The sequence below is a fragment of the Atractosteus spatula genome, chromosome 8 (assembly GCF_055471065.1).
Source record: "Atractosteus spatula isolate fAtrSpa1 chromosome 8, fAtrSpa1.hap1, whole genome shotgun sequence".
In the NCBI taxonomy this organism is placed as follows: domain Eukaryota; kingdom Metazoa; phylum Chordata; class Actinopteri; order Semionotiformes; family Lepisosteidae; genus Atractosteus; species Atractosteus spatula.
The window spans coordinates 21,215,447-21,226,884 of NC_142713.1; the positions used below are offsets into that span (position 1 = coordinate 21,215,447).

At 35.1% G+C, this 11,438-nt stretch overlaps 1 protein-coding gene across 1 annotated transcript; it reads left to right on the top strand.

The window, feature by feature from the left end:
* The first annotated feature begins 602 nt into the window (after positions 1–602).
* On the top strand, positions 603–11,153 carry kera (keratocan). The gene is made up of 3 exons (XM_088924091.1): positions 603–619; positions 8,259–9,130; positions 10,984–11,153. Exons 1-3 carry the CDS (start codon positions 603–605, stop codon positions 11,151–11,153), a joined length of 1,059 nt encoding a protein of 352 aa, XP_088780217.1.
* Positions 11,154–11,438: the final 285 nt, after the last annotated feature.

The window sequence follows — 11,438 nt, forward strand, 5'->3', positions numbered from 1 at the left end:
GAATACAAAACAATATAAGGAGGAATGTCCATATTAAGAAACCACTCTACTTTTTCTTCATATCCTTTTACTAAGCCATTATCTCTCCCTTAGAAAACCTCTGCATTCTTTAGGCTAACCTGTCAGAACATTTTTCTAATGTCTCTGGACAGATACTGACTGATAGATGTGCCCTACAGCAGCTGTTCTGTATTTAGAGTAAAGAGTGAAAAGCTGACTGGCGCTGAGGTATTGCGGTATTTGAAGATGCTTTAAGGGTTAAACAGTTTCTTGCCACCTGTGAATATATATTGGGGGCTGCATTTATACAGCCCAAGCATGCAGTCTTAAGTCAAAAAATCCATTGGCTAATAATCAGTGGTGAACCTCAACTCAAGGAATTATATACCTAGCATAAGTCAATGTCAAAGGTATAACCTTAGGCAATAATGCTTACAACAATACCATTCTAATAAGGTTGGCTACAAATGCATGGACACCACAGTGTGTGCTTAACGTTTGACGAGACACTGTCCTACTGAAGATAGAATCAGCACAACCAAAAAGAAGCCGGGATTTGCACTTCTTTGCATGTCTCATCAACCCAGGGAAGTCAAAGCTACATGTTTTGGAAAACCAGGTAATCTTTTTTTTTTTGTATGTGTATGTGTGTTCAAGACTGTGGAGGGGGGAGGGGAGTTATTCACCTGTGTTACATTATAAGTGTCTACATGAGGATTGATTTGGGGCTTGATATCTTAAAAAAAACATGTATCCTTTCAATTACATTTCAATGGTATCCATCTGTTTTGTGACCCTTAATTTCTTCACTCCAGAATAACTGAAAAAATGTAATGAATTTAATATGCTGTCTTGTCCATGAAAGATCTACTCTTATACTTTGGAGCTGGCTTTCTAAATAAGTCAACACTTCATTCACATGACAAGTTTCAAAATAAAGCATCTGTGCTCTCTACTATAACATAAACCAAATTGTACTTAGATTCCCCCATCCCAATATTTGTTTTTTGTTTCTTTTTGTATTTCTGTAAGAGCTTATAGGTTTTGGTTGTGCTGACCAAAAAAAAACTATGTTATATAATACTGAATATTTCCAAAATATGTTAAATGCAGAACATTTTACAGCAATGTGTTACAACATTTCTTGCACTGCATTACTTTTGTTCTTGCAGTCTTATCATTAAAATTGTACTAAAAGTTTGTGAGAAAAACTTGAATACACCATATTTTTTTATTTATTTATTGTATTAAAGTCTGCCAAACAACTCAGGCCCTGCTGGAACTTCAGTGGTCTTTTCATTCAGTAAATAATCTGGCTCTTAACTAAACCATAAGATGAAACCTAACCCAAACCTTTTTTAAATGAAATATTTGCTATAATTAACATACTTGGCTTAATCGAGGCCATTTTCCACTAACCAATCTCCATATTTTTTACCATTTATATTCAGAAAAATGTTCTATTTTATTTAAAAGACACACTGTTAGCCAACATTTGTTTTCAATAAAATGCTCCTTTTTTGAATAAATATATAATTCTTCATGTAGAAGAATAGCATTGTACCCTGTGACATCTAAAATCCTGCTGAATGTAGAGGAAGTTTCATTTAAAGTTTCTTTTTTTTTTTGCTCCTGCCATAACAACATGTATGACAGTGTTGAGATCTTATCTATACTAACAATTGTAAAGCCGTTAAGTAGTGAATGGCACTGAAGTGTTATTGAACATGTAGTAATATTATTCAGCCTTTTTTCACAGCAGGATTTCAATATAATCATATTTTTTTATCAAATTGATATAAGTACTAAAGTGAAATGTTACAGTGGAATGGACTGGAAAAGCCTTATTTGAGGAGGCTGAGAGGCAAATAAACTGAGTAAAAAATTCATGAACTATAAATTGCATTAGCTTTGCCAGCCAATATTCATTACGTTTTTGATGATGAGTGGGAATAAGGCTCTAGGTGTTCCTGTTGAAAAATATAATGACGTCATGCTCAGAAATTAGTCCAAATTAGTTTTGCATTCATATATACAGTATATATAAAGAACATTTATGATTCACTTTTGATACAAAAGATAACTGAACTGGTGTGCTTAACTACAAAATTACCAAAAGATTTTTAAGACAATGTTTTTACTATTTATTCACACTGTCGTTCTCAGTTGTTATTAGATTGGGTATTAAGTATATAGTATATTGCTTGTAAAATGGCAGGGTGGCACAGTGGTTAGCATTGCTGGAGCCCCAGGTTCAATTCCTAAGAACCTAAGAACCTAGGGTGCTATCTGTGTGGAGTTTGTACTGTATGTTCTCTCTATGTACATATTGGTACATTAATTGGTTTCTAGGAAAATTGGCGGTGCTGTGAGTGTGTGTTAGTGCTTGTGTGTGCCCTGCAATGCACTAGTGTCCTGTCCAGGGTGTATCCTGGCTTGTGCTCATTGATAGGCTTTTCTCCCCATTTAGCCCCTCTCTTTATGAGGTTTTACTTGAAATGTATATTATAAATTTGCTTTGAAGAAAATGAAAAGACTAGGCTTATAAGAATTGTTTGGAGGTGCTTGGTTAATAACTTCATACTGTATGTTTAACCTCCATGTATCTAACGATATTTTCTGAGTTTGCCAGAATATTTTAACCCAATTTCTCTGACTCTGTAATAGGCTATGATGAAATATGACTCTGATGTAGCTTAGTTTGAGGAAATGATTTGATCTTAATAGGTTCTTATGTGTGAAGAGAAGCACATTAAAACAAGGACTACAAAGGTATGTCTAGAACAAAACATTTTTGTTTACAATTTTCTTTTTTAATCTGGAAAAAGGTCAAACACATGCTTCTACTTTATTCCACCTTGACTTCAACACGTTAATAAATGCTAAAATCTACTGCAACAGGGCCATTCAAACCATAAACTATTTAAATAATACTGTAGGTAACACTGTTAATATTATTTGTAGCATTTTGCATTTTGGTGTTTTGTTTTATTTTATCCCCCCTTAAAATGCAATTAGATGTCATTGTGTCCTCACTAGATATTTAAATATATGAGATTGTATTGTATGTATGATATATTTAACACTATTTGCAATAAAATAAAGCAATAAAAAAGGCAAGCAAAATGTAAGGCTATTGCATTCATATCTGCGCTTGTCTACAGGATTATTGTTAATTGTCTTTCCTTTCCTGGGGAAACCTAGAAACCTGCTGAGGTGGGTAGCTGCGTCAGGATGCATAGACTAGAAAAGGAACAAGTAATAGGCTTATTCCATGCTGAAAAGAAAAGAGAAAAAACAAAACGTTTTGGCTGTGAAGCCTTCTTCAGGATTCCCCCCAAAAAAACATCTCTGTGCAAATAGTGGAATTATACATTAAACGATCATTCTGCCTTCCTCTGCCACCAAGGTTTTTGGACATCCCAAAAACCCAAACCCCTATAAGTGAGACTGTTAACCATTACCCTTTCGAAGAAACCCCAGATCCCCTAAAAGGATTTGTAACCAGATACCCTTTAACTGTTTCCCCTTTAAGGCAAGCAGAAACTTTCCCTGTCTCTCTCCCTTAAACGTAACCAGAACCAGGAATAATTCAACCTTTAAATTTACTTACTTGGCTGATTCTGTTTGACCAAAGATGCTAATCAAAATCTTTACCTGCACCCCTGACACTCCTGGCAAATCTGATAATATTTCTTCTAAGTCTTGTTGGTTACTGACGAGGAACCTTCTATCCAACCTAGTGGTGACTAATACAGCTTCCACCCAAGAGGTGCTATTCCCTTACCTTCAGCTAGGGATAACTAACCTTTTCTCCTCCCCCTTAGTCTTCCCTGACTATAAAGGAGACAACTCACTTCTCACAGACCTCTCTCTGTGTGGTGTATAAACCATATGTCATTGAACCTTTCATAACCAACTGACAGCTATTTAACCTTCTAAATGGGAGTACTAAATACAGACTGTTTTGTTTGGACTTTCGATTCTTCCATGTGTTCTCTCCATGTATGATTTTTCTTTCTTCTTTTCTGTCTCTGTCTCAAACATATTTAAAGAGACTTCTAATTAACATCATCTGCAGCAAACAGCTGAGCTCTTTACATGTGCAAATGTGTGCACTTCATCCACATTCACACATTTGCCCCACTTTTTCTAATAACCTTGAACACAACAAACTAATCGCTATATGATCCTACAAACACCTTTACCAATCACACTAAACCCACAACAATAGCTGCATCCTTACATCTATATAGTTAAAAGTGCAGAATTCAAATTAAGGGATGCTGTAAAAATTGTTCAATTCACTAATTAGACCTCATTTAGAAAATTGTGTAAAATGTTACCACGTTACAAAAAAGATATTGTGTGTCTGGCAGAGGCATTCTGGGACTGAAAGGAATGTCCTTCACTGAAAGTATAGAACATTTTAAGTCTTGAACAGAGAAGACTACAAGGGGACATGATGCAAGTTTTCAGAATCTTCCAGATTATCGACAAAGTCAATGGAGTGCACTTCTTCAGAATGAACAGTGAAACGTGACACAAGAGGATGTGGAAACTCATTTAAAACTCAGAAAAACAGGCACTTTTTTACTGAAAGGGTTGTAATATGGAATAAGCTACCCAGTCATGTGGTTGAAGTCGAAACGCTGGCTTCATTCAAGAAATGGCTGGATGACATACTTAGATCAGTAAAACATGATAGTGCTTTAGGCTTTACAAAAAAAACAAGGTAAAGAAAGCATTCCTTCTGACTGTAAACATTTAAGTACAAGAAAGGACTGAAAAAGTCAATCAGTCAAAAGATTTTTGTATTGTCTTAAACTTACATGTTATGTAATATGTATTTGTCTTGTTCACTACTATACCAAGTTAAATTGGCTAATTATCACAAACGTGCAATAATACTGGGTTATCAAACATTAGCCAAAGAGTAAGCTCATTTCTCTGGCCCATGTCACAGTTCTGGTCACAGCCATTGGCCCGGATTCAGTTCAAACCTTGTTTGATCCATCATAGCTCACTCACAAAGCAGACACCTTCAGCGATGTTACCATGTCAGTATCACATACAGTACACAATACATGCCATGGTTCTCTTCTGCTGTCCAATCACAGTGCTCCTCTTTGACAAATCAAATGTCACATATATACAGTAGCTCGATAAGAGCATGTCTTTGCACAAAACGTGGTAGACCTGAACACACACTCCTTCCAGATCCGTCCTCCAAATTTGGATCAAGCTCAAACTCTGAACCTCCATTAGTCTCACAGTAACATTACTTATTTTTTATGATTTCAGAAGGTGATTTTTTAAAATAGTAGGTATTCTTTGTAATTATGAAATCAAAGAAAAGCACAGCAAATAATGTCACGTGGTTGAAAAGAACTGGAGAAATTTACAGTATATGTTTTTATAAAAGTGAATGGAATGCTAGGTTTATATGCATCTGACTATTACTTTCCAAAAAGCAATAACAATAGTTTTAGAAGTAATTTATTTAGTTTTGATATTACTGATATATAGCAAATAAATAGCATGTCGCACATTCAGAGTTTATTTTTATGTCACACAATGTACCATTAACCTTGTCTTTCACAGATCCTGTTTTCCAGTTAAAAACACTAAAACTCTGCTAAATACAAAACAAAGCAAGCTGCTTCTCACTTATTAACACAAGCGCTGTGTTACTATTTTCTCTCCCTCAAACAGGTCATGCTGATCACTGATCCTAGAGCCAGTATAACTTACATTTCAATCCTGCAGTTTACCAACTGATAAATACACCCCTCCCTTTTATTATGAAGATTATTTATTCCTCTAAACTTCATAGTGTAAAATTTTGCATAAAGAAAACTCAATTTCTCAAAAAATCTTCTCAAAATTAATGAAAATGAACACTGCCAGCTTAGTGTTTTGGTCTTGCGATACAACTGGACTAAGATTCAAAGTAATCTAGCACTAGGCTGTTAATTTCCATTGGTGGTCATGATTAATTGTTGTTTCACAAATGATTATTTATTAGATATGAATGGTTTAAGGGACATTTATATCACCAGCTGTTATTTAAAAAAAGTCTAAAATGTGGAAACGTACCCCAAATGTTTGATTAAAATTAGTAAAAAGTTAGATATATTTATTCAGTTTTAATATTGATCTCCATTCACTTTGTAAATTACTTAAAAATATAATCAGTTTAATGTCTGATTGCTACGGTAGCTTCGTCTGGCAAATCTCTTTGAGATGTTATCAAAAACTATTCTTGTTTTGATCCAACACAGTGGCTCAGTGAGAAGTTTAGGGACGTGGAAAAGAAGGAAGAAAAAAGTGGTTTTGTGACAGAATAACAAAGATACATTTAATGAGCATTAAACTGAGTTATGTTAATCAATAACATCAAAAAAACAGGTAATATAAACAATATGAGAGCTTTCTTTTAATAAATCAGACTGTATTAGTGTCACAGAAACTGGACCACTGCCTCGATCATAAAGGGATACTGAAGCTTAGAGGCAATTTGCTGTGGGATTATACTGTAGCTCTCGTACTTGTAACAGAATTGACTAAGAGGATTTGTGATATCCCCAAATTAAGTGATATCTAACTGCCTCTGCAAATATAAGGGAGAAATAGTTCAGTCTGTTGCAGTCTGTTGCCACTTTAGGTACTGTAGGTTCAGAAAAAAAATTGAACTTATAATTTACATAATGAAAACCTATGCAATCCACAACCAATCTAAATAAGACCACAATTTTTTAAAGTCTTTTGAACCTAGATAGTATGCTTTGTTGTATTTCTACAGTATGTAATATATTTGTTACTGTATATATTCCTTGCAACTATGACAAGGTGAACATTAAATTAAGTTCATATGTCTGTACATGCCATCTGTATACTCATAATTTGTACCTTTTGACACATCCAATAAACAGGGTAATGTAGGTGAGATGAGCAAGTCCCATGCTGTTATAGTATTCAACAACAGTTCTGTAAAGTATTGTGCCAAGATTGTGCCTGTCCACCAGCTGTACTACTTGTTTCTTTGATCTGCTCCTATATATGAAAAATCAAGAGCTCGGGAAAATTAAATCCAGATGTGTTTGGAAAGAAAAAATACAGAATCTAAACTTGCACCACATGACAAGTAAATGAACATCGAGAAGAACTGCTACAGAAAAATAATTCCTCAATTAACTGCTCTTCTTTCTTTCCTATTAGCAGCCTGCAACATGTAATTGTATACAGCATTACAGACTGTTCTTTCTAGGGATAAGCAATGTCAGCCATAAAACCTTAATCAAAGGAGACAGCATCCAAAATTTTACCAATCCAATAACATCTGAGTTTAGAAGCAGAACCAGTGGTGCAACATAGTTTTTAGTTAATTTGCAAAGTGTGTGCAAACAGCAAAGATCAGAAACTTATAAAAGGTTTAATTTACATCAGACAAGTACTGTATCATTTCATCTTATGGACATAAATTGAAAAGTATTTTTTTTTTTAGAAAAATGGTTGTGCTGATGCAGAGATTTATAATATTTGTTTTGTTCAATGTCTATTTGAGGTCTGGTTGGTTATTGTGAGTAGGTTTTATATGCAAGACTGGTGCTTTTTACTAGGTAAAAAAAGGTATTTGATGACCTAGTCCAGGTTTCAAAAAGTTGCTAAAAGTGCAGTAATTAATGCATTAACATTTGATATGCTACATCTGGCAGGAGTTTTGCTAGATAATCTTGATTCTGTTTGTTGTGATGTGATGGTTTGTGCTGTTGAAAGACACAGTTCAGTGACATAATAACAATCCATATTCAGCTCAGTCACATACAGAGTTACCCATAAACGCACAATCCCAGCTTAGCTGGAGAAAATAGCACAGCACATGCATATTTTTTCTTGTGTGATCCTTGATAGGAAAACATAACTGGAAAAAAAAAATTCTTAATAAAAGTTACCTGTTCTTGTTGAAGATATCGTCTTCCTCTATCAAAATCTGTGAGCTTTTCTTAATAAAGTTTTTTTTTCAGATAAAGAAAAATGTAACAAAATTATTATTTTACAAAACACAAAATAAACTGTCTCCAGGGAGTCTTAATCCCTACCTAATGTGTTATTGTATTTTAAAAAATTACACATTCATTGTGTTAATAAAAAAGCATGAATGTTGTGTGGTAGTAAAACCAGTATCTTATGTATATTTCCCTATATAATTGTCTTGAAGGATGATACATATATAATATTACATTTCTCTTTTGCAGGCTGAATACTAACATGAAGATGTTAATTGGGTTTACTGTTTTGCTACTTGCTAGCGCTACCTGGTCTCAAGACATGCCTTATGCTGAATACCTAGAACAAATTCAGGCATGCCCAAAGGAATGCCGCTGCCTTCCAAGCTTTCCCAATGCTGTATATTGTGATAGCAAGGGATTGAAGCAGATACCCACCATCCCCGCATTCACCTGGTACTTGTACCTCCAGAACAACTTAATCGATGCAATTTCAGAAAAATCCTTCAAGAATGCAACACAACTCAGATGGGTGAACCTCAACAGAAACAAGATCACCAACAAGGGTATTGACAAGAATGTATTCAAGGCAATGACACAACTCATTTACCTGTATATTGAAGACAATCTGCTAGATGAAGTGCCCTCTCCTCTTCCAACAAGCTTAGAACAGCTCCGTCTGTCAAGGAACAAGATCTCCAAGATCCCTGCTGGGGTCTTCAACAGTATGGAAAATCTTGCAATGCTGGACCTTCAAAACAACAAACTGGAGGATGCAGCCATCAAAGAAAATACCTTCAAAGGCTTGAAGAACCTTATTCAGATTAATCTATCCAAAAACAACCTGAAAATAATGCCTCCTGGCTTACCAGCAACCATTATGCAGTTGTTCCTAGACAGCAACTCCATTGACAAGATCCCTGACAACTATTTCAAAGAAACACCCAAGGTCTCCTTTCTGAGGCTTAATTACAACAAGCTTGCCGATAGTGGCCTACCAAAGAATATTTTCAACATATCCACCATCCTAGATTTGCAGTTATCTCACAACCAGCTCAACCACGTGCCTCATTTTCACCCTAGCCTGGAGCACCTGCACCTTGACCACAATAAAATCAAGAGTAAGTAAAAGCCCAGTTTTGTTTAGAATTTTTAGGATTTTATATTAACATGCTAATACTGTCATGTATCTTTTTAAATAACTAGCTTTGTCTTGGAGAGCTGCATTATTTGCTCATACTCATTTTCACTTAAGTAATTGAACGAATTGTAGGCTTACTTGGCTTTATTACCTAAAATAAATGTGATTAAAAACCACTGAATCAAACCTATGAAACCCAGGACCATTGTTCACTGTTTTTCTTATCACAATGACAGAAACTTTGAAATACAAAATATTCAATTGTGAAATGTTATGCCATTATAGCTTCCATTGATAACAAATTTGGGTATTTAAAAATGACTGTAACAGTATTGTAACTGAATACAATTGAATTATTTAAAGGCCATATATTCATGTATTCGTTCCATGTAATAAATCTCATATTTTTTTGTATAAGGGAAAATAACAGTTTGGAACCGAAGGAATTGATCAACAAAAAATAAGGCATCAATAAATGTCTCATTTATCCTAATTTAAGAGGTTTATCATAAGAAATTGAATAAAATTTTTTAAAAGTTACTACTAAGTACTTTATTTTATGACATTTTAGGTAAACAAAAGATCTTGGATCATCCTGTGATTTTTGATGACATAAATTAACTTGTATATAAATATTCTGTCTGCATACTAATAATCCACAGGAACAAAGCACCATTTTGCTGATATATGAAAAATAAAAGGTTTGTATGAAGTGATCCCTAAATCATGATTTAATATGACCTTTAAGTACCTCTAGGCTAACTCCCCATTTCTGATCTCTGTGCACTGCTCTAACAGGTCCATCAATACGAAAGAATTACACATCATAATAAAACATCAGAATTACATAACAGTCATGTTCCACTTGAAACATGGGTGTTAGACACATAAAAGACACATACATTTACTTTCAGACATTACTTGTCAGGATGCCAAGTCTCAGTGATCTTGAGAGAGCTCATACTCTAGTAATGCTGATGGAGGGTCTATCTCTGACCTGGTATAGCCCCATGAGAGCACTGGCAGCACCCAAGATAATCCCTGTCCAGGTCAATCAAGGATATGGATATGTCTGGAATGACATTAGGAAGGACCGTCTAAAAAATCAATTCTGTACAGCTACAACGATGGCTGCAAATAGACAGGGTAGATTTCCTAATGAGAAGACTATAATTAGAAGTTTCTCTAGATTCAGAATGCAATTTAAACATCCATACAATGGCAACATCCTAAACTCTGAACCAAACACAAGAATGCACATCACAAGTAATAGTGAAAAGTAGTCACATGGTAAAAATTCACAAAAAATCACATTGCTATATAGTTATCGTTGAGATAATGCTATTCATTCTTTTTTAAGGTCCTCCTTTCAGGCCATAAAGGCCCATGGGGAGGGCCACCATTTTTCTCAACCATCTGACACTTGAGGTGGAAGTGATGCGGTCAGCATCATGCTCCAGCTGGCCTATTACTCCCAGAAGAATTAACCCCCCAGTACTCATTTGGAAAGCAGGCTGAGTGGACCTAGGAGCTGTTTGGGAGGAATTAGCACATGCTACCTTGCTTCCCCCCCTCCCTGGGATTGAACCCAGGACCTTCCGGTACAGGAGCTAGATGCCCTTGCTATCTGAGCTAACGTAGCTCCAATGCTCTTCCATCGTACACAATATTCATTTGATGTCAATGCTACACTTTTAAAGTGTCTTAGTATACAGTGTAAAGGCAGAAAAAACAACAGACAAAAAGTCAACTACAGTAGCATACAGTACAGTGAAATCAGAAGAACTTTGACAATGTTTGTGCTGTTGAGTAATCATACTTTTGTAAACACAGGAGTGAATGGAAGTGACATCTGCCCTATGCCTGTTGGAGCCACTGATGACTACTACGATGAAAAAACTCCACGCCTGCGCTACCTTCGCCTTGACGGCAATGAGATAAACCCACCCATTCCCATGGACCTTATGATGTGCTTCAGACTTCTGAGGGCTGTTGTTATTTAAGCTGGGTATAAAGTTCAATTTAATACATCCTTTCCTACAGTACGTCCGATATGCGGTATATTGATATTCCGCATATTCCGATATTCACTATACTAACCATGAATAAGTCAGTGAAATAATCTGTAGATACAAAATGATGTCAGCAGTGTATTATGAAATTGCTTTCAGCAGATGAAATTATTTAAATATGATTTCAGGAAATAAAGATAAAAAGCCAAGTCAAAACATCAATGTTAACAAAGAATTACATTATTTGTTTTTTAAATATATTTTGTAAATATCAAA

Coding starts and splice junctions, on each gene's coding strand:
- kera (XM_088924091.1), top strand. Junction 9,131..10,983: donor TGACCACAATAAAATCAAGA/GTAAGTAAAAGC, acceptor TTGTAAACACAG/GAGTGAATGGAAGTGACATC.